The sequence below is a fragment of the Daphnia pulex genome, chromosome 9 (genome assembly GCF_021134715.1).
Source record: "Daphnia pulex isolate KAP4 chromosome 9, ASM2113471v1".
NCBI lineage: Eukaryota > Metazoa > Arthropoda > Branchiopoda > Diplostraca > Daphniidae > Daphnia > Daphnia pulex.
This window is the reverse complement of record NC_060025.1, coordinates 8,430,621-8,454,339: the sequence shown is the minus strand read 5'-3', so window position 1 is coordinate 8,454,339 and position 23,719 is coordinate 8,430,621. Positions and strand designations below refer to the sequence as shown.

General features: G+C 41.3%; 1 protein-coding gene across 35 annotated transcripts in view; it reads left to right on the top strand.

Moving 5' to 3' along the window:
- LOC124203135 (disintegrin and metalloproteinase domain-containing protein 23-like) overlaps positions 1-23,637 on the top strand; it is a 32,842-nt gene extending 9,205 nt beyond the window's left edge. Inside the window, exons 2-23 of one of the 35 annotated variants that reach the window (XM_046599739.1) lie at positions 7,135-7,185; positions 7,939-8,087; positions 9,183-9,236; positions 11,239-11,324; positions 11,603-11,672; positions 12,149-12,295; positions 12,419-12,637; positions 12,715-12,789; positions 12,876-13,048; positions 13,157-13,323; positions 13,386-13,549; positions 14,371-14,538; positions 15,347-15,542; positions 15,626-15,854; positions 15,943-16,024; positions 16,101-16,443; positions 16,965-17,100; positions 17,978-18,253; positions 18,334-19,012; positions 19,081-19,589; positions 20,492-20,656; positions 21,718-23,637. In XM_046599739.1, coding sequence (XP_046455695.1) covers positions 7,135-7,185; positions 7,939-8,087; positions 9,183-9,236; positions 11,239-11,324; positions 11,603-11,672; positions 12,149-12,295; positions 12,419-12,637; positions 12,715-12,789; positions 12,876-13,048; positions 13,157-13,323; positions 13,386-13,549; positions 14,371-14,538; positions 15,347-15,542; positions 15,626-15,854; positions 15,943-16,024; positions 16,101-16,443; positions 16,965-17,100; positions 17,978-18,253; positions 18,334-19,012; positions 19,081-19,589; positions 20,492-20,656; positions 21,718-22,036 — 4,457 coding nt within the window. In that variant the 3' untranslated portion in view covers positions 22,037-23,637. Of the gene's footprint in view, positions 1-7,134; positions 7,186-7,938; positions 8,088-9,182; positions 9,237-11,238; positions 11,325-11,602; positions 11,673-12,148; positions 12,296-12,415; positions 12,638-12,714; positions 12,790-12,875; positions 13,049-13,156; positions 13,324-13,385; positions 13,550-14,370; positions 14,539-15,346; positions 15,543-15,625; positions 15,855-15,942; positions 16,025-16,100; positions 16,444-16,547; positions 16,675-16,961; positions 17,101-17,977; positions 18,254-18,333; positions 19,013-19,080; positions 19,590-20,491; positions 20,657-21,079; positions 21,110-21,717 lie in introns of those variants that run through there. The other 34 variants (XM_046599736.1, XM_046599749.1, XM_046599748.1 and 31 more) reach the window with 34 other exon arrangements.
- The last annotated feature ends 82 nt before the right edge of the window (positions 23,638-23,719 follow it).

Genomic DNA, 23,719 nt, shown 5'->3' with positions numbered 1-23,719 from the left:
GGGTCTGGCTAAAAGTTGATTAAAGTTATTTAACGCGAGTCGTGGCTCACACAGCGGGAAGCTCATGTAGGTATAAAAATTGTAAATTGCGTCGAGTTCATTCGTATTACCGCGCAGAAACGTTAAGTAACTTAATCGGGACTATTAACAGGGGATCGGCAGTTCAGTGTTAATTTTCACTCAGTATTTTGAGGCTATACATTTGCAAGTACTAATTTCGTGATGGTTAATAAATGAACATTGTTGTCTCTTTCACACTCTTTCGTTTGAGATGTGTTATAAAGAGATTGATAAATTTTTCCATTGGGAATCAATACATACTGCGGCGCGTTTTCATCAACCTCAGATGTTAAATAGCATCAGTTATAGTTCTGTACTTATTCTTTGTTCTTTAGATGAAGATGATCATTCCAACGCCATCAACTAAAATGCATTGTTTTGTGAGCAGCTGTTCCTGAAAACGAAACTTTTGCCAGCAAAGAAATTAAATTTAGAGGATGATGGAGAGGGGTATGATCATGTGCAATTAACACTAGACAATTCCTAGAATATAAAATCATATAGCTTTCTAATTGACAATGGCATTTAGAGTACATGCATACACGTTATTATAACTAAATAAGTCTTTCGATAGCTTCGTCAAACATATTGACGAAAAGATTTAATTGTAACCAAAATAACTCATTAAATGTATGGTGAAACATTCAAAACTAAATAGTTACAAATAACCGAAAAACAAATTTATCCCGAAAATTTTCAAGTTGGAACTCGACCCATCCTACTTCTCTTGCGCCTCTACGCGCCACCGTTCAAAATTTGAAAACAGAAAAAGGGACGGAGAGAAACATTTTGTGCCTTCAATTCATTTGGTTTACAGATTTAACTAGCTGTAGAAGTATTGACGAGAATAAATAATGAACATTGCTGTTTAAAACACGCTGGTTTGATTGAGACATTTAAAAACTGATCTGATTGAGACATTCCACTTTATATTAGCATTTATAGCAGCGCAATTTCATTTACCATTGATTGTAACATATCCTTTATTAATCTGACGATACTTGCATTCTAATTTCTACTCAAATCTCTCAAGCGCCTCCTCACAGGACACGCTTACTTCTTTCTTGTCAGGCGTAGCCGTCAACAGTTACAAATTGACAAGAAAAAAAGAGACGGAGACAAAAAACTGTTCAGTTCCTTTTTAATTTAGTTCACAGATTCTGATTAGCTGTGGAAGGGTTGAAGTTTTAGTGGCCGTCAAAATCCGCGCAGTGGGAGTGGGGGGCAGGTTATAACTTTATCAAAGTTATTTAATCGAAGTCGTGGCTCTTAACGGGAGTCTCACGCAGTTATGAAAAATGAAAATTGTGACTAGTTCAATCGTTTTACCGTGCCGAAGCGTTGCGTAACTTTATGGGATCTGTCAGGGAGGGAACCGGCAGTTTTGTGATCCATTCTCCCTTTTTTAATGTTTTGGGGCTAATAAACATTATCCAGTACCGAATTCTGTATAGTTAACTAATGAACATTGTTTTTAATATCCCGCTGTTTTGACTGAGTTTTTTCATCAAAAAATTGATGAAGACATTCCATTAAAAATCAGTGCTATATGCAGTGCGATTGCATGTACCACAGTTAGCAACACACTAGTTATTTAAATATTGTAATTTCACTGTGAACTTAACCCTCCTCTAACTAGTTAAGCTTGCCCTAGAAATAAACGCGAGCCTCATGTTGATATTTGCACAATATGTACAATTCATCATTGAGTTCTAATTATTGTACGTGGGAGTCAGTTAGTTGAGGTATCTCAATTTTTAACTAGATTAATTCTGGAATTTAAATGATAGATATGTGTAAATTAGAGTGGCAAAAAAGTACAAAACGAACATTAAATAGAACAATAGTGTAATAATTGATTGTTTCGTTAAAGACATTAGCAAAAGAATTTGATAGTGAACGACAAAATTCATTCGTCAGAATTACTAAACGTACCAATTAAATTGATGTAATTTACAAAATTGAAGAAAAACCATAATTTCCCCAAAATATATCTCAAGTTGGAGGTTGGAGCCCTCCCCATAGGACACGCCTACTTCTCTTTCGTCAGGAAAAGTGGCGCCAACAGTTCGAAATTGGCATTAGAAAAAGAGGCGAAGAGAAAAATCTATTGCCAGTTCTCTTTTTCATTTAGTCCACAGATTTTGATGAGCCGTTGAAGTGTTGAGGTTTTAGTGGCCGTCAAAACCCGCGCCGCTGGGGCACATTTTCAAACTCACATGTCAATGCGCGAAGCCGTAAAAGCGCCCCCATCAGTTTGAAACAGCAGCTGCTCGGCAGATAGTCAACTTGGGCGGTGTTAGTTTCTTCTATCGCCCGCAGTCCATCCAGTTCCCACTCCCCCATAAATAAAAAAGAACACTTGCACAGCTGTGTTCAGTATGCCGGTAAATTTAAATCCAATCAAATTTGGCTGTTTATATTGAATACAAATCGACGCCAAGGAGAGAGTCAATTTTATGGCGGGAAAAAAATTCGTTATTTGAACGGTTCAAACTTGAGCATCCTGATTGGTCGAGGTTCCGTAAAACCCTAAAGGCTATAGACAGCAGCTGACGCTGTTGTGTGTGTGTGTGTACAGTAACAACCGTAACAGGGGGCGATCAATCCCAGGCAGGTTCCTCCATCTCTTATGTATGACACGCCCGTCCCTACAAGAGCAGTGGCTGGCCCTGCTAATTCTAATACGAAACTCTCGTGATGCGCCATGGCTAAAGATATTCCATTTGCCGGGCGAGCCAAGTTAATATGTATCTCCTCCCTTGGCAAATATAATCAGAAATTCTGGCTGATACTCTTATTTGATGACTAGCTCTAATCGATACACACGTACATACTACAGGAATCCAAGTCATGTCTGCCGGGGCAGGGATTGTTGCGTGACCAGCAAAAGGGATTGATTGGTGGCCTAATTTCATTTCACGTATACTACGCTACAAGACGACGTTTTTTCGGATGCAACTATTTCGCTTCCGGCGGATATCGCAATTCAATCAATGAACTTTATAAATCATCTTCCAATCAGTTGAAAAAAGGCACAAAGAATCGATTAACTGACAGACGAAGAGGATAAGCAACTTGATTGCTGAAATGGTAAACACCATACGGTTTGTGACAATTAAGACTGTTATTTATCGGTAGCAGTTCGACAGTTATTATTGGTTGAATTGAATTGCTGCATTCAAGCCTGACCCTGCTTCTGACGCACAGGTCCTCTGACACCTTATAGGAATTACTACAATTCCTAAGGTGAAAGATTCTTGATGACAGCCAAAACACGCGTAATTGTAATGGAAATTAAATCGTAATTTAAAGGCAAATCTCCGTAAATTTCTTATAGCGTCCGTCACGACGTAAATAGGTGTTTCAGCGCTATTCCATATTACTTAAAGCTAATTTCATTCGACAACTTTAAAATGCCAATTAATAGCATTGCATTTCACTTGTCCATTATTTGAATACGTAACCGAGTCGAAAAACAAAAGATGATTGAGACGTCTAGACGACAATTGGTTTACTTAATTAAGTTTCTATTCCAAGTTAAACTGTTTTTTTTTTACAAGAAAACTTTTGGCAATCTTCACGCATTTCGTGAATAAAATTAACCCTGGCGAAACGTATGTGTAGCTCTCGATCACGAATAAAGGAATCACTCTCAAGAACCGACTAACGACTGTTAATGAAAGAATAAAATTAACCAAACGCGCCAGTTAAAATAAAATCCCCTTTTTTTCCCCCGGTTGTGTAACGTTCCATCTATCCCGTATATCGTGCAATGTAAAAATTGGCGCAACTATTTCGCTTCAGGCGGATATTGCAATACAATAAATGAACTTTAAAACCCATTTCCCAATTCGTTGAAATGGTCACAAGGAATCGATTGGCTTACAGAAGAAAGTGATGTGGTACTTGAATATTAGAGTAGCGAACATCAATCGATGTTGTCGTACAAAAATCTTATTAAGCAAATAATTTTTTAATTTCAAGAATGTTGGGCATGGGACAGCCAAAAGAAATACTCCAAATTTTATTCATAAACAGGGAATTGGAATTTGGCTGTCCGAACAGCATGATAAGTGAAAATCAATTTAGAATTTAAGGGATACCACTCGAAGAATTACGACAGCATATTTTGCAACAGTCAAAGGTATCTGCTTGCAACATCCAATACTTCATAGCAAAAATAGTTAATCTACTTTAAAATGCTAATTAGTAGCATTACATTTCACTTGCCCATTATTTGATTGCGTAACAAAGTCGAAAAATAAAAGATGTTTTAGACGTCTAGACGGCAAGTGGCCCCCCATTAAGTTCAAAAGCTTCTTTTCCAAGTTGAATTTTTTTTTTCAAAAAAACTTTTGGCATCCTTCACGAATTTCGTGAATAAAAGTAACCCTGACGTAACTGCATACTTAGCTCTCGATCACGAATAAAGAAAACTACAAAGCGCAACATAACGATTAAAGTAAAGAAAAGAAATCACGCGTACAAGTTACAATGAAATTTCCTTTTTTCCCTTCCCAGTTGTGCAACGCTCCATTTATCCCGTATTTGAGCATCTCGTAAAATGTATAAACTAGCGCAACTATTTCGCTTCTGGTGAATTTTGCAATCCAATAAATGAACTTTAAAATCCTTCTTTCGATTTTTTGAAACAGTCACAAGACATCGACTGGCTAACAGATTATAATGATGTGTAACTTGATTACGAGAGTATCGAAAACCAATCGGAGTTGTTATAGAAATCTCTTATTAACCGAGGGGATTTCTTAATTAACTTTACTTTTTTATTACCACATAAAGAACTATCAATTAAATTTTTTTGAAACCTTATTCCCAACACAAAGTCAATCAAAAAAAAAATTGATAGTTCAGTAAAATAAATGAAAATCAAACCAGAATTTAATGGATACCACTCGAAGAAGTTGGACGGCATTTCTATCAACGGATTGAGGTACTTACTTGCATTGCCCAATACTTCATAGCAAATACAGTTAAAACTACTTCAATGTGCTAATTAGTAGCAAAACATTTCACTTGCCCATTATTTGATTGCGTAACCGAGTCGAAAAACAAAAGATGTTTTAGATGTCTAGACGACAATTGGCCCCCCCCCCATTAAATTCATAAGCTTCTTTTCCAAGTTAAATTATATTTTTCAAGAAAACTTTTGGCAATAATCACGAATTTCGTGAATAAAAGTAACCCTGACGTAACTGCATACGTAGCTCCCTTTCACGAATAAAGAAAACTACAAAGCGCAACATAACGACAAAAGTAAAGAGAAGAAATCACGCGTACCAGTTAAAATAAAATCTCCTTTTTTCCCTTCCCAGTTGTGCAACGCTCCATTTATCCCGTATTTGAGCATCTCGTAAAATGTAAGAATAAATAGGGAAAAAATATATAGATCTAGGCCATCCATATGCACACATAATGTGAGCTATTGTCGCGGTTCCTCGTTGAAACCTTTCCCCTCCTCGTACCCCCCACAGCAATCAAAGACCTATTTTTTTTATTTTATGTGCATGTGTGTGTGTCCCGGGCTCTCGTCTGCGCTGTTTCCGTCTGCTGCTCGGGAAATCGTAAATTTTCTCGGAATTTTCGTTAACACACAAAAGCGCAACACACAAAGACGTCAAAGTGATGTGTGCTATGCTCGGCTCCTCTCGCTCTGGCTCTGTAGGAGCCTTGCCTTGCACACGACTTGATTCTTTCTGTCTCTCTCTTTCATCTCGTCGGTGCTGCACCGTTGTTATTGGCACTAGGCCCAGGTACTTTTTTTCCTGGCCCAGACGTAATACCCACCTCCTCCTATATGTGTAACTCCCACACAGTCTTTATAAGACTACACACATTTCTATCTTATTCCCCCTCCTCCCTCTCTATCTCTCTCCGGTTTTGGGTTGGTGGGGGGACCATTATTGCATTCGCCCTTTCGATCCATTGGCTCCTGACGAATGAGGGATGCAGTACACTGCGCAATCCGATTTTCTCTTCAAAGTCAATTGCAGTTAAGTTCCCTGGGGTCTCGTTTCGCTCTCCTCCATCATCCCCGGCTATACGTACGTATCAACATAAACAGCCCCGGCTCTGGCCCCCCTATCCGTGTGTTTGCTAACGCCGCACATTCAATGGGTCTCGTTAACGGCCTCAACTGTCGTACCCAGGATCCTTGATGAGGATCCTGGAAAAAAAAATGATTTTCCTTTTTTTTTTAGTAATTTTCTTTTTCAAAAAATGTTTCTCTCGAAATGTCTTTGCTACATTGGTGGAGGGTCTCTCTGCTGTTTTTTTTTGGCATGGGTGGGTCGACCTTTTAGACTCTCGGCTTTTCTTCATCTCAAATAAAGAATAAAAGTGAACTATCGTCACAAGGAAAAAAAGAAGAGAAAAAAAGAAGCAACTGAACATCAGGACCCTGGAGAGAGAGAGAGAAAAGAAAAGACTCTGGTCCATTACCCTTTAGCTCGTTGGCCCGTTATGTACCGGGGCGGGTGATGGTACATACATATATAGGATCGATCGATTTCTTCCTCTCTTTCGTCTCCGCCCAGCAAGTTCCTTTTTTTTCCTTCTTATTTTTCTATAGACCCTGTTTCAGCAGCAGCAGTTATAATACTACTATAACTGTATACTCGCATCTATCGCAGTACAGTTGAGCTCTATGGCACACACAGTCGTCGTCGTCATTGTGATGCCCTCGTATGTAATCACTGGGAGACTCTCGAGTCTGTCTCTCCTGTCAATTCTCTCGTCTTTTGACACACACACACAAAGGAGGTGTGTGTGTCTCTCTGTTCTATAGTACAGGGAGTCCTTTTCATAATAAAAAAAGAAAAATCAGCATCAAAGTTAAGATTCGATTTTCGATCAGAAAGAAAAAAATGTCTAACCTTTTCAACCCGCCCTGTTTTTGTTCTAAATTTCAAACAAAAGGTGAGACCCACAATGGGGGCGTGTATATATCCTTTTCTTTATAGGTGACGTAATAATAGCAGACGACTATTCTAACAATCTAAACTCTCCAGCATTCTCAAAACATTTTTTTTTGTCTTTTTTGTGTGTCGGCAGATTCGTCGGATACGTTGGACGATTCCTTCTGGACCGAGGAGACTTCAGTCGGTAAGAAATTTAACCTTGCGGGATATCTATTCTTGATGGGTGGGTGTGTGTGCAGCTGGGAAAGTTGAATCATTGATCGACACGAGAAGAGAGAGTGAAGCTGCTGCTGCTGTGTACCTACCGACTGCACCGCTCGTTACGAAGGAGCTCGCCAGGCAGGAGGAGCACAACCAACACCCCAGTGAACAATTCCAACAACGCCAGACACACAAACACAACAAAGAGAGAGAAGTGCAATCCTGCTCGGTGTCTAGTATATATAGTAGACTCTGGCGCGCTGTGTGTGCTAATAATATGTAGAGGGAAAATCAGCTGTCTCTACTATAGCAGAGACATCTAAACCAAACAGACTCTGCTGTATACTTGTTCTTCTTCTTCTTCTTGGGCAGGAGGGAGCGGATAGAGAAAGTAGGAAAGAGCTCATTAAGATGCTCTGGTCGACTCGGAAAGTTTTTGGCCATGCACAGCACAGCCAGCCAGCCAAGCCAAGCCAATTAAGCATTCCACTAGCGTCAACTTGCATATATAGTCTTTTCTCATTTATTACGACGAACGACGACGACTAGACAAAAACGACGAGCCGGCAACCCGGCATCCATCGCATGGATGATATCTGTGATATTCCATCAGCACCTTTGTATTGTGGATGCGTGATTTCTATAGGGAAAATTATAGGGGGTTGTGTGTGCCTGTTTGTTGCCTGTTTGATAAAATGGGGGAAATTGACGTTGGGTTTTTTATTTCGTCATCCAGGCGATGTGGAAAAGTTGCTCAAAGAGCATCGGGAGAATCAGGACCTGGTGCGTTCCATAGGAGGCAGCCACTACCAAATCGTCTTCCCCGTTCAGCTGAGACACCGCGAGAAGATGGGCATTTCCACCCGTGAGATCGGAGCCACAAAGGTATGACCCCGACCCAAACTTTTTGATTTTTTTTTAATTATTGGTTACTGGGTGGGAATTTGAGTTTTGATTTCATTTAATTCAATTATGAATTTCGCTGCGCTCTTCTTTAATCAATTGTTTTTTCGTCTATATTATATCTGTGTGTATACAAGTTTGAAAATCGTGAAAGTAGGCTCCTCCTTCTATTCCTTTACTAAACCCCCCACCCCAAAGTTCTATACATTTTCCCGCAAAAGAAAAAGAAAATAACCAAAATAACAAAAAAACAAATGATTCACAAATCGGTAAATTGAATTTGAAACTGGCGGGCTCTATACTATATCAATTTTGTTTGTACGCTATATTCTATATATACGATGTATTCGTTATATCGATGCGATCCGATGGCGCGGGAGATCGTGCTGGTTGGGGGGGAAACAAACAAAACAAAAAAACACGCACGAAATCACGTCAACTTGGAAGTCAGTCAACAACGAAACTTTTTGATTCTCTCCCCATCCACCGTTTTTTCCCGTTTATATAGATTTGAAATATCATGGCGGGGGGTCGGTATATTATCGATCGGTTTCGATTCTCGCTTGTTTGTTGGTTTTGTTTTGTTTTGTTTTGTTTGTTTGTTCGAAAATCCCGCCGAAACGAATCGGACGGATATAATGCGGGAAAGAGGTATTAGACACGGCTCAATTGTTGTGATGTTATACCCAAAGTTCTATTGTTTTTTTCTTTTCTTTTATTATTTATAAAAAATAAATAAAAATAAAAATAATAAAACAAAACCTTACCGGAAAAAAACTTATTGTATATCGATTATTACATTTCTAATATTATACCTGTCCCCCGAACCCTTACCTCCCCTATTTTATTCATCCATCTCTCTTATTTCTGTGTTTCGGTTATTTTGCGTGTGTGTGTGCGCGTGTGTGTGTGTTTTGATTTGTCGTGCGTGCCTTTGCGAGTGAGAGAGCTACCGTGCTGTGTGTGACACAAAGAGACACGCCTGCTCTTGATCCATTTCATCGAACGAACGAACAAATCATCTCTCTCACTCTCTCTCTCTCTCCTCTCTATACATGTGTGTATTGATTTGGGCAGACTATGGAGCGACCGTCTGAATCTAGCAGGATGAATGAACGCTACAGCACTCAGGTAGAATTACCTCCTAACTCATCTAACAGCCCTACATTTCTCGCCTTCTTTTTATTTTTACAACCCCCCCACCAAAAAATTTAAAAATCAAATCATCATAACATTTTTTTGTTTTGTTTATTTATTTGTTGTTTTGTGTGGGAAAGTTCAAAGCGAAAAAAAAAAAAATTTCGTGTATTATTATTTCGTTCCCCGGTGAATGCATGTGTGTTTGTGTGGGCTCTGCTGTTGACCTTTTTCAGCGCAGAGGTTGTTGTTGTTTTGGTATTTTTCTGTTGTTATTTGATATTATTTTTTCAATCGATAACAAACAACCCAAAGGCATGTGCACAGCATCCAACTTGGCACTCTCTATTCTCTTTTTTTGGGGATTTGATTGTGCGCTGCTGCTGCTGCTGCTGCAGACGACATTCCGCATTTGTTGGAGCCGTTTTTGAGTTATTTCTTATAGACCCGCATTTTATCTTTCGGGGTTGTTGTACAATGTACATACTTTTTTTTTTATTTTGGCTTCTGCTGCTGCTGCACTGCGGCTGTGTAAACTGGACGGTTGTCAAAAGACGCGCACAACTTGTCGAGTTTTTCTTTTCTTTTCTTAATGCACCATGCAAGGAAACCAAAACAACACACGACCTTTCAACTCGATCCCCCCTCCGGTGTTTGCTTGTCTCAATTATATCGATCGATATTCTCCTTCCTATTTATACACTATGTTTTTGATTGATTTTTCCAATGTTTTTCCCATCCATTCCATCTTGATTCGGAGCCAGAAAAAAAAGAGAAAAATATCAACAACAACAATAAACCTCCTCCTCCCAACCAGTGTTGGAACTACCGCGGTGACTTAATACCGCGGTATTACTGCGGTACTGCGGTACTACCGCCGGCTTCTACCGCGGTCTTACTTTTTTTTCAGTACCGCACCGCAGTAACGCGGCAGAAACTTTCAGTTTGCGGTAGCGGTAGTTTTTTCTTAAAAATCGCCATCTAGCGGCCAAAATTCAAAGCTTTTAGGTGGCGTTTTTTACAGACGATCTAGTTTTCTTCGTCACTCCAGACTTCCAGTCACTCACAGGCTGTCAGTTAGACTGATTGTGAACTTTATCGGTCATCTTCCATCCCATTTACGTCTGAACTTCATATGTTTTTAGCTGATCAATCTACCAAAACATCTTCTCTCTTGAAATTTCCAACAATCAAGGAAATGTTTTTGAAGTTTAATGCAGCATTGCCTTCTTCGGCATCTGTTGAACGTTTGTTTAGTGTTGGCGGAAGTATTTTCCGACCAACTAGAAAAAGGTTGTCAGATGCTAACTTTGAGAAAATGTTATTTCTTAAAGTAAATAGCAAATTGTAAAGTAGAACGTAATAATAAAAGAATTCAGGCATTTTTTTTACATGTAACGCAAATTGTACCGCTACCGCGGTAATACCGCGGTACTTTTACCGCTACCGTTACCGCTACCGCATTTCTAAAAAAAAATTACCGCAGTACCGCCACCGCGGTACTTTTTCAAAGTACCGCTTCCAACACTGCTCCCAACCAACCAACGACGCCTACACGCCCGAGAGAGATATATCTGCATGTCTGATGATGGATGACGCCCCCATTTTTATTTATTTTTTAGTTTGGCGCTTTTGTTCAAAATGTATTTTTAAAAAAAACCTCCAAAGTCTCTCCATTGAAAATTCCTTTCGGTTTTGTTTGGTTATATTTTCATCCCTTTTCTTTTTGTTTTGTCTTCCTTTTGTCTGTTTTCTTCTTCTTCTCATTCATTTCAATCCGAGTCGTACATAAGAACATGTTTCGTCATCATTGTTGGCTGTTTGTCCGTTTCCACTTTTTAATTTTGACTTGTTAAAACTGGAAGACAGAGAGAGCCGGAAAGAATTTCGTGTTGTGAATAATTGGCAAACATTTTCATGTCCATTTTAAAAAAATTAGGAGTTTGTCAAATTTAATTTCTATTTTTGTCTTTTTTTGTTTATTTGATTTCTGCAGCAACAGACGGGCAAGCACTACCACCGGACGTCGCTCCTGATCAAAGCTTTCAGCCACAAGTTCCGGCTGGACTTGGAATTGAACTCGTAAGTTTCGTGAATATAATGTTTGCTGTTTAAGTGAATCTATATCAACTATGGGCCCGCCACTGGGACCACCAGCAGCAGCCAAAGTTTTTAGGGGCTTTTTATAAATTATTATTTGCCTGGGCTGCTGTGACCGCCCCTGGACCGCCCACAAGTTGATATAGACTTCCGGATATACTACGGCGTATTAGTTTAATAGGGATTCTATATGTTGTATATGAATTATGTATGTATATAGTTGGCCATATGTTGATGCTGATTATTTTGCAAAATTACAGGCAGCTGTTGGCACCCAACTTGATCCAGAAGCATTTTCTGCCCGGCGGAGTTGAACAGTTCTCCAAACAGGTATAGTAATCTATTTACAAGGGGTATATAGTGTAGAGATTCAAAACGATGGGGTTGACACTTTCATTATTTGTTATTTTTAAAAGTAAAATTCCTTTTAGCTAATATTTAAAAAATGTGAACAAATTCTATTATATATAGACGAGTTAGGGATGACGTAGAGAGATAGCAGAGTAGCTCAACGGTTCGTTAAATTCAGTTTTACGGGAAATGGGTTGACATTTTCTCCCTCTTTCTTTTTGGGTTTTAATAGACTTGCTTGTTAGCAATCTGCTGAATTGCTGGCGCTGGCGGTTTAAACTTTTTTCCCTTTTCTTTTTGTTCTTATTTCGTCGTCCCGACATGACAAAGTTGAACAACTACGGCGGCACTTTTTCCTTTTGCTGGCGATCAAATTAGGCTAACACATTCTGTTCTAACGGCACGTGTACATCTTTTTCTTTATTTCTTTCTCTTCTCAAATGAAAATAAAAAAGGAAATCGAGCACTGCTACTACCACGGAACGGTCAAGGACTATCCAGGAGCCGTGGCGGCCTTCCGGACGTGCAGCGGAGTCAGCGGAATCATCCACATTGGCAACGAGACGTTCGTGATCCATCCGTTTTACGGCGGCGATCTCTCGGTATATATCTACTCAACTTAAAATCAAAATCAAATTAAAATTAAAATTTAGGTTTGGCATTCAATATTGATCGACTTTTGGTTTTATTTGTTTGTCTTATTATTCCAATTATTCCTGGAGCAGAGGAAACACCCTCACGTCATCTTCGAAGCCCGGACCAAAGTCAAGCAAATGTGCGCCAACACGGGCATGCTCGAGTACGGCCTCCGCTCGGGCAACTACCGCGGAGGCGGCGGTGGCAAAGGTCAGTCCAAACAGCCGAAATCCAACGAGCGACAAAAGAGGGACGTCCGCGAAGTGACCAAATACGTCGAAACGGCCCTGGTCCTTGACAAAGCCATGGTGAGAGACTATAATCAAACAATTGCATTAGCAACACTGATTGAATTAAATGGAATTTACTATTTTCATGCAATTAGTTTGAGAAGCGCAACGGCAGCCGACGGATCGAAGTCGTCCAGGACGCCATTCAAATCGCCAATATCGCCGACCTGGTCAGTTTAATTCATTTTAAAAATTGTGTGTTTAAACAATTTGTTTGATTTTCATTTTGTTTGGGGTTCTATTTCCGGCCGGATAGTATTTCCGGACGCTCAACACCCGCGTTTCGGTCGTGTACATTGAGACGTGGGCCAGCGAGAACCAGGCGCCGGTCGACCGGTCCCAGGACATCCACCGGGCCCTCCTCAACTTTAACGACTACATTTCGCGCAAACTCTACAATGTCATCAAGGACACCACTCAACTTTTGTCGTAATATCTCGACACCATTTTTTAATCATTTTATAACATCATCCACTGGAAAAAACAAATTACCATTTTTTTTTTTGAATTTTTTAAAATGATGACGTCACAAAACAGCGGAGAGACTTTTGCCGGAGGGTCCGGAATGGCGGCACCGGACACGATTTGCACGCCCAGATCGGTGGGGCTGAGCGTCGACATCAACCCGTACGAGCCTCACCTGGTGGCCGGCACCATGGCCCACATGATCGGCCACAACATTGGCATGGGTCACGACGACGGCCGTAAGTCCCACAGGCTATATAGATTTCTCAGATGGAACTGAAAATAAAATAATTCTGGATAGGTGACGAATGCCATTGCGGAGATTGGCACGGCTGCATCATGTCTCAATCGATCATGGGCCTGGAAAGCGTCCAGCCCTACAAGTTCTCCGAGTGCAGCCTCTCCGACTACATCGAGAAGCTGAAAATCGGCCACAGCATCTGCCTCTTCAACCGGCCCAATCAGGTGCGCGTTTTTTAATTTAATTATTATTAATGCCAACGCCCACACGTTAGTCTTCCTATAAGGTCAAGTCGACACACTTTTTGATTTTTCTCCCTCCGGCGGTGCCGGCGCCGGTGCTGAGGTTGATCAATCGATATGCAATTTACACCGGCCATTATGCGCTAGTAATTGAAAATGTCTCGCGCTGAAAAGGTTATTGCTCTCCCGCGTGAGTTTGTCGGTCGCGGAGAGACGTCATCCAAGCACTCTATACTACTACCCCCAGTGACATGAGCTTATGGCTTCCCTTCATAACTCGGTCTTCCAATATCGCATCTATACCAAATAACTTGGTCCCGCACCAAGTCCTCAATCCCCCCCGAAAAAAATAAAAGAGAAAAACGGGAGTCCCGCGGGTTACAAAAAAAGGAAAAAAAAAAAAGAAGAAAAGAAACCGGAAGAAAGATGGATGACGGCTCTTATCATCAAGGGGGAAGGGATCGCCTTGTCTCCTTTGATAACTCGTGAGTAGATAGGAGGAGGAGGGGAGTTGTACACACACACACACACAAGAAAGAATCCCGAAAGATTTTCTCCCTTGTCGATCGATTGCAATCAGCTGACGCCAGTAGATATATAGCCAACTCTCTCTAGCTCCTTCTCTCAGCTGACAATATCGATCCTGGAAATATGTCGCCGCTGTACACACTTGACTGTGATCCTATACTCCTCCTCCTCCGCCCTTTTCTTATTTGATTTCCGCAGTTTCCAGTTGCGCTCCTACTGTATAATATATAATTTCATTTTCTGTTTTTTATTCTTTTCTTTCTTTTTTTCGCCAGCTGGAGGACTTCCGCACTTGCGGCAATGGCGTCGTCGAGGATGGAGAGGAATGCGATTGCGGAACGATCGAGGAGTGTCACGATTCCGATCCTTGTTGCGATCCCATCACGTGCAAATTGACGGCAGAAGCCGAATGCGCTTCCGGACCGTGTTGCGACGATTGCAAAGTATATAGATATCCATTGATTGATTTTTAATTAGTCCTTATTGGCTTACAAGAAGCTGGGCTTTTGTTTTTTGGGGTAGGGGGAAGGGGGGATGTTGTTTAGCTTTTAATGTCGTCTGCTTTTGCTTTCTTTACGAAAACTGAGACGAAGCAAAATGGTCGCTTTAGAATTTCAGCTGTAGGTAAAGTTTAGTTTGGTATGATTTAATTGTATTGATATTAAGTGTGTTTTAAATGTTTAAAGTCAATCTTGAGAGTTGAAAGCAATTGTGTTTACGTGTTTGTGAAAACATCTTGGTAAACACAACATTTCCTCTTTGCTGCTTTAAGAAATTTAAGTTGAAGTATTTGGGAAAATCATTTAATAATCTAAGTTGTGAAATCAGCATAATTTGTTCCTCAGAAATTCATTATTCCAGTGTAGCAAGAAAAAGTTTATTTGGGAAGCATTCGTGTTGATAAATTAGAAAACGTGGTAAGCAGAAAATGTTTTTCTGAGTCTTGAACTGCTTCATGCTGCAGTGTTAATTGTAATTTCAACAGTTTGACTCAGCAAACATATCTTTGTTTCTCATTTCAAAGATTCCATGATTTTCTGACAGGAACAACAATGGAATGATTTGACGACAAACAACCTCTGTTTCACAATTTACATTGTTTAACAATTTTCAAATTCAATCATGTTTGGTTTTTTAAACTTTAATCTCTAAAAGCAAAGTTTAACTGAAACCCACGTATGACTAAGAGGGACCTGCCCCCACACCAGCACCTCCTGATGATTAATTATGAATTGAATTAAATTTTTACAGTTGAGACCGAAAGGCTATCTCTGTCGGGATGCCACCAACGAGTGCGACTTGCCGGAAATTTGTAACGGGCGTTCGGGTCAGTGTCCGCTGGACATTTACAAGAAGAACGGCAACCAGTGCGAGATCAATAAAGGCTACTGCTTCAATGGCGTCTGCCCGACCCTGGACAGCCAATGCCGACTCATTTGGGGCGACGGTATTTCCCAAAACATTTCAAATCATCAAAAGGAGAAAGAAATTAAAATTTTGGAATTGAATTTGGTTGGACGTTGAAAACAGGCGGACTTTCGGGCGACCGCAAGTGTTTCGAGCAGTTCAATTCGCAAGGATCAATCAACGGCCATTGCGGGCAGGATTCCCACAACAATTACATTCGCTGCGATGCGGAGCACGTCATGTGCGGATCGCTGCAATGCCAAATGGGAACGCGCTACCCCATCGTCGCCGGAATGGATCAAATGTATTCGAGGACTCTGGTCTCCATGGCCGGACGGGAATTCGAGTGCAAGTATAAACAACACACAATCGCATCCGCATCTAAGAGAGAGACACTCACAATTCACACACTTGATTGCACGTCCGCTATCTGTTGCTAGGATCACCAGCGGGACCGTTGCGGCTGCCGATCTGCCGGATTTGGGGATTGTGCGGGACGGAACTCCTTGCGGAAACAGTCTGGTCCGTCCAATTGTTGAGATATTTTTCTTCTATTCATGGATGAGCCATAATAATTCATTTATTCTTATTTCATTAGATTTGCATGAACAAGACGTGCAGCAGCATTTACCCGCACATCGACCGATCGAAATGTCCCAGCAACAACGTGGCGCTGGATTGCTCCGGCCACGGCGTTTGCTCCAACATCAACTCGTGTTTCTGCGACGCCGGATGGACTGGCCACGATTGCTCGACCCAGACCAACGACAGTTACATCCGCAGCGGCTTCCAGTCCGGCGACAAGATGGGCGCTGCGGAGGCATCCGAACGCGATTCGGCCAACGCTGGCGCCCTGGGCACGGGGGCTCCTCCGCCGCTCAACGGCGTCACCACCCTCATGCCGGAAGCGCAAACCAGCAACAGCAAAACCACCTCCTACGGTATACCCATTCGATCTAGCCTTTTAATCCATTTGATTTAAGTTCAACGCATAAGAATTTAAACTGTTAAGATACATGTTTGGTGTCACTGTTTTGTGTTATAGCTCGTAAAGTTTCAGGTGAAAAGGGCGGCAGTTATGAAGGTGTTAGTTCGCTAACGATGGCCCTGACGGTCGTACTAGTCGTCAAAGCTGGCCTACTTTGCATAGCCCTAGTGGCCATTTTGCACAGGTATACTATACGTCCGAGGAATTCCAGCCTGCCGATCGACTAAACTACGCCCTTTATACTAATCATCATTCATTATTAACCTAATTAACTAATTGTTTAGTTAGTTTTAACGATATTTGCACTTGAGCGCTGAATGAGTGGATGGAGGCAGGTGTTACACGTGTGGATAACTAATGAATTTGCATACTAACATTTTCTGGTCTTGGCTGGGTTGGTGGTGGTGGTGGTGGCAAATGGCGGGCGGCGGCTTTTGCTGGACGACAAACGCACACCCAAACGGCCTGCAGTAGACCGAAGTGGTCACAGCACGGTGTTCATGGTGGTGATGCTGGTCTCGGTAGTAGGGGGCGTATTTATCGTCTTTGCCCTAATGGCCCTCTGCTACAGGTCAGTGGTGGTACACAGAAACCTCTCCCTTTGCCTCAGGTTAGTCGAGTCTTTTCATTATGTCGCTCGTCGTGATGGTCCCAAAAAAGTCCAAACAAAAAACAAAAATTCAAATCAAATTTCAAACAAAAATCAAATCAAAAACAGCTTCTGTTGTGTCTTGACGCTCGCTTTTACTTCCTTGAACGCCCTTGTTCTTATCTATTCACATACCGAGTAAAAATTTAAAAAAATTCAATTTGATATCATATACTATACACCGAGATTACAATTTCACAATCCCTTTGTTTCTAAATTGGCAAGCAGTTCGCATCCGTACGATTTTTTCGAAATGTTTCAGTTTGATTTTCGGTTGTTCACGTTTTCATTTCATTTTTTAATTAGACCTGGATTGCAAACGGATTGAAACTTTTATAATACATCACGAGAGATTTGAATTCAACATTTTTCATGAGCAACAACAAAGTCAAACACTGGACATGATTTCAAAAAAAAGAGGGAACATTTTGAGAGGGCTCTTCGCATCCTCATTTTTCCTATTCTTCTTCTTCTTCTTCTAATGGATGTGATTTTGATTTACCTTTTTCATTTCCGGCTGTGATCACACACCTCTAAACGCTTTTTCCACTTCTTCTCAGATATATGGCCGTCGCTTGTGTTTTGAACCCCCGTATTTGTGCAATTTTCTTCCTTAAAACAAAACAAAAATTCCAGCCTGTACTTTTATGGTATTGTTAGGAAGAAAACAAAATTCTTTTGCAACGAAACAAATTTTTTTCATTGAAATTGTTTGATATTTAACGAGCCAAATCTTTTCATTGCGGTTTTCTTCTTTTTGTTTTTTTTTCTTCTTCTTTTTTTGGGAATTTCTTTTTGGGGGATGTTTGCGGAATTTTTATTTGAAAAACACGAACAGAAGGAAGAGCACGATGCCCAAATATGATCCGCCCTATTTGAAGCGGCCCCTTGTCAACGCTTCCGGACAAATGATGACTTTGCCCAAGCCGCCGGGCGGAGGAGGAGGAGGAGGCAACGCCGGAGGAGCCGGTCCGTCTGGTATGGGAGCTGCCGGGCCTTCGGGCATTAATAACGCCACGGGCAATCACCATCACGCGGCCACCATGTCGACGGATGCCCTTTCACTGGAAGCCGGTGCCAAAGGCATTTCCTTCGGCACTATGCCTTCCTACAAGTACACACAAGACATTTTTCTTTTGATTATTATTCCGGCGGATGAAATAATTACAAAAATTGTGTATCCATCCATTGTAGCAATCGATTCCCCGGTGCTGGAAACGTCCAGCTTCAGCAACACCAGCACCACCACCACCAGCATCAACAGCACCAGCAGCAGCAGCAGCACATTGTCCAGCACATGAAGCAGCGCCAGCATCCGCACATGGACGGCATCAGTTCGGCGTCGCACAGTCACGTCAACAGTCCCAATTCGACGCCGGCCCATCACGGCATCAGCAACCACATCATGCAGGCGTCGGCCAGCGAGGACGAGACCCTCCAGTCGGGCGAGGACGAAGGGACGGCCTTCCTGGACGGCATGCCGCAGTCCAACAATTTGTCCAGCTCCGGAATGAACAAGCAGCCGGAGAAGGGCATCTTGAAGAAATCGGGCGGAGGAGTTTACGGTTCGGTTGGCGGAGGCGGCGGAATCAGCTCATCTCAGCAGCAGCTGGGCGGCGGAGGTGGTGGTGGTGGACACGGAGGGCCGTCGCTGACCCTACCCCTGGGCCGGATGAACAGCGGCTCGTCCATGATGATGAACAAGGAAAAGTGGAGCGAAGAGTCGCAGTCAGACAACCAGGAAGTCATGTCCGTCTTGCTGTCGCCGGATGGCGGAAGTAGCCGGATTAGCGACCGGTTGGCGGCGTCCAGCCTGTCGGACGTTGAGCGAACTCTCAAGAGCCTCAATGGATACCACGAAGACATCCTTCAAGTATAGAACTCCATTTAAAACTTTAATTCAATTATGTTTGACTAAATTTGAATAACAAATTGATACAGGCTCTGCGGAGTGCGGCTGCCAGCCAACGAAGTGCCAGTACGGCCAGCTTGTCGGATGAGTTGCGGAAGTCGTTTGCCGAGTCGTACGCCGACTATTTCCCTCCGCCCGACTACCTGTCCATGCGGAGTCTCAACAATCACGACAAGCACGGCGGAGTGGGCGGACGGGGCGGCGTCATGGGCCCCGGCAGCAGCGTCAGCAGCACCAGCGAGAGATTGCCCGGCCTGGCCAGCCCGCTGCCCGGCGGAGGCTCGCTGGGCGTCGGCGCCCACGGCGGCGGAGACAGTGGAGACGAGGGCGACCTGGTCCCACCGTGCGGGCCGATCCGCATCCGCAATTTGGAGGACCTCATCCGCCAGCTGGAGCGGCACAGCGCCCGGCACACGAGCCCCAACGGCTCCGAGGACATCCGCATGTCGGAAACGGAAGCCGACCGACACTACCGGCTGATGGAGGCGGCGGCAGGAGGCGGCGTTCCCGGTTTAGGAGCTTCTGATTCCCAAGCAGGGTCCGTCTTATTCAACAACACTTAAAAATATCAAATTAGGATCGTTCCTTTTTTGCCATTTTTTTTTTAGATTTTAAATCTTAAGTCATTCCAGTTTTTAAAAAACACAAATAATCGTCATATCTCTTCTTTCTATCTCTCTCTCTTTCTGTCTCTTATTATTATTATTCCATTTCGACATTCTAAGACAAATTTCCACCTGATCGAGTAGCATTTTCCTCTTAGGGATCATCTTATCAATTACATTAGAAACTTTCAAGCATTTCATTTTTAATCAAAGAGAAGCAAAAACATGTAGCTTTTTAAAAACCCCAAAAGTGATCAATTGATTGTCGAAAAATTGCAATAAAATTCAATCAAGCAAAATCTAAAAACAAACCAAAGAGAAAAAAACTAGTCACAATTAGGAAACATTCGCCTATATTCTTATTATTAAATTAGGGTCTCTCACACAGCACCAAAATTAGTTCATTAGTTTGATATTTCTTTGAAAAACAAAATTGTTGCCGCTAATTTTATTCAATTACGTTGAATCTTGGCTGATGGCGATTTTGGCTGAATTGGCTCTTTTTCGATTATTCGATTTGAATTGTTCCACTAATTTGATTTTTTTTTCGGGTCTTGGATATTTTTTGATTATTATCAAATAATTATCTCACACTTGCTTGGTACACACCAAATTGTTCGTTTTGTCTTATACCTTGATTTTCTTTTTTTTTTTTTTCTTTTATATCTTGACCTTTTCTTTGGGCATCGAATCCGTTTGTTTTCTCCTAAAATCGCTTTGATTTGCCTTCCGGGACGCACGAAAAAAAAAAAAATTTGACAAACCCAAAAACAAACACGCACAACAACACCACACAATTCAACAACGAAAAAACAAAAAAAAATGTGTAACATAGTAGCGATGCCTTGCGGTTCGTCTACGGCCGTTACCGACAGCCGACCTCCGTGCCGGGCATCAGCCTTTACGAAACAACCAGCAACGAGAATAATCACGACCACCACGACGACATCAAACACGGCGGACACGGCGGCGATCCGGGCGATTCCGACGAGAGCGATAGGTATGACTTGTATGACCTCATTTCGCCTAAAAAACAACAACATGCACATCACCACTGCATTTGATTTCATTTGTTTTTAAAACAAAAAAAAATCTTCATTTTAATTATTTTTTCTAAATTCTGCCCGGCACTTAACTATCTTATTAGCTATTTTTCTCTATAAATAATTCTAAATAGCGTGTACATATTATTATTATGATGATGACTATATAGCAGTGACGATGATGTGCCTGTGGTGCGCCTCAATTTTAAATCTCTCGCTAGATTTTGATTGACATACCTACTATCTTGGATTAGTTTGTGAAATGTGCTATTTTAATTTTTTAATGGCTGGCCGGATTTTTCGGTTTTTCATGTTCATTGGAGATCTGTTTGTTGCAACTGTTTCTCTCTTCTTTCTCTCTCTTGAATTATTTGATGCAGGTGTTTCGGCCTGTACTGAAAACACCCAACCAAAACAAAAGTTTACTCACACACAGTTGACTCCTCCAATCTCTCAAGTTATACATATAGGACTTAACACCACACTCACACACACATTAACTACTACTAAAAACTAAAAAACACTCGAAAAATGTATGCCACTCTACTGCTACTTCTACTACTTCTACCGCTACTACTACTACTACTACTACCACACAACTACTACTACTACTACTACTCCCGATGTGCTGTGCTCTGCTGTGCGTGTGTGCGTGCGTGTGAAACGGTCTTGATCTGTTTTTCTTATAAAGAAACACTTAAAAAAAAAAAGAAAGAAAACTATATAGGTGAGATGATGTGTGGAAAAAAAATGGGCAAACCATTTCAAACCTTATTTTCTTATAATTATTATTTCAAATTATTATTCCTTGAAGCTTGGTAGTCTTTTATCAATTCGGCTTTGTAGAGACCGGATTTGTCCTATATATTTGATAGATTGACTTACTAGATTATCCCTACCCCTCTAAATAACACCCGAAATTCATTTTTTCTTTTTATAAAAAAACAATTAAAATTTGTGTTGATTCAAAAGAAAACAAATCGACGACCAAATTGTGTGTGTGTATTTTGCGCCGCAGTGACGTCGTGCTGGGGGCGGATCAGGCGGGACTCTTCATCGACGATCCGCTGATGGGACATCAGCCGGAAGGACCGGACGAACTCGGATACGGACCGCCGCTGTCGCCGTCGGGAAACTCTGACGAATCTTACACCATCGACGACGGAGGGACGACGACCGTGTCGTCCTCTTATCCATCGGGATCCCGTTCGGCCGTCAGCACCGGAGAGGATCCTCTGCGGGCGGCCGCCGTTGCTGCTGCAGCGTCGGCAGTCGACGTCATCATCGCCGCTTCTCCGCAAGTTCGACCGGCCAAATTCCCCGAATACAAACACTAAAAGTGAGACGGTTGAACTGTGAGTGCGCAGAAGATAATTTAGTCCATAAAAAATTATGTATAACCCGACAAAACGGCAACTATAACAAACGGAGAAGACTCTTTTAAAAAAAAAGATTTAAAAAAAGAATTAAATCTGCGATGCTGCTGTGTGTGTGTAATGCTGGAACGATGAATTTGTATTGCTCACACAGACTATACGGCCACACCATCCATGATATTATTATAACTCCCAATTTTTGTGTTGTCATTTTGAAATTTCCCGCGCTAATTATGAAGTCAGTTCGTTTTTAATTCACGTACAAAAAAAAATGATCACGGAACATTTAGATATTGTCGGAGATGATGAAAACCCGGTTATTTCACGTTTAGACGCATTTATTTAAACTATGTATACAACACACATCCACAGATTGAATTGAATTGATAATATTCTAAAATGATGTGTATACGCTTCTGATTTCGGCTGATGACTCAAACCGTTTGGAGGGGTTTGGTCGGGAATCTTTTCGGCGTTGTCAAATTTCTTCATTTTATATTTCGATTCTCTATCTGCTCGCCGGATGAAAAATTTCCAAGAAAAAAAAAATTAGTACGTCGTCGTCGTCGTTTGTTCTAATTGCATATACATAATTATACATATACGGCGTGGATGTGCGAAAGCATCATTTTAAAAATAATAAGGTTTGAAGTAAAAATTTTTTGCCCATGACATTACTAAGAAATTATCTCATCCAATTCCACTTTGATTTTCTTTTTCCACCCTTTTTGCACCACTGAATTTTCACTTTCACAAATTTTTCAAAGAAGAAAAATAACCCGAGTCCTTTTGGAGAATGTCTCTCGAAGGCGTGTCGCAATTCGTGCAGTTCATTATTTCGGTATATAAAGAAGAAATCAATTCAGCTAATTCATTTCCTCATTGAATCTCCATCTTTTCACTCGCCCCTGTTATTCTGACGATGCCACATGATCTAATTAAACTGTGTACTGGTTGGTTTTGAAACAAACAAACAAAAAAAAAAAGAATTCGTATGCCAGACTTATTGTCGGTTCCACCACACTCCCTATCGCTCTTATTACATCATCAATGCTCATTTGTTTGTTCTGCGATTGCTTTTTTCTCCTTAATTGTCCAAAAAAAACACTTGAATAAATTTTTAAAGACAAAACGGAATGGAACAGGACAGAACAATTGGTAAGACCAGAGAGATACTAGTAAAAGATAATATGCTTATGTTTCGTCGCAGTATTACAAAAGTATTGTTTCAGCCCCGCCCTATCTTAGCCCAGTCCCGAAATGTTTTTTTCCTCCCCTCGAGCAAATGAAATTCTCAACAAGCCATTGAAAATTGAAGCATAACAATAAAGTAAATATGCGCTAAAGCGAAAAAAATTAAATACAAAATACAAAAAAGATTTAAAAAAAAATACCCAAAACATTATACAGTGCCAGGTATACTGGTACCCACATCTCAATATTGTTGCAGTTGAATGTGTCTCTGTATACGGTGTTTGTCAGCTGTCAGGGCGAGATGATAAGATACAACAATGATTAACTGATCTGATCCAATAATAATAATAAAAAACGAAAAAAGAAAATGTTTGAGTATTTTTATTTCGATACCTGATGTCATTTTCATCGCAACGCTTTGCTGAATTCATTTTTAAATTTCGTCGCGCC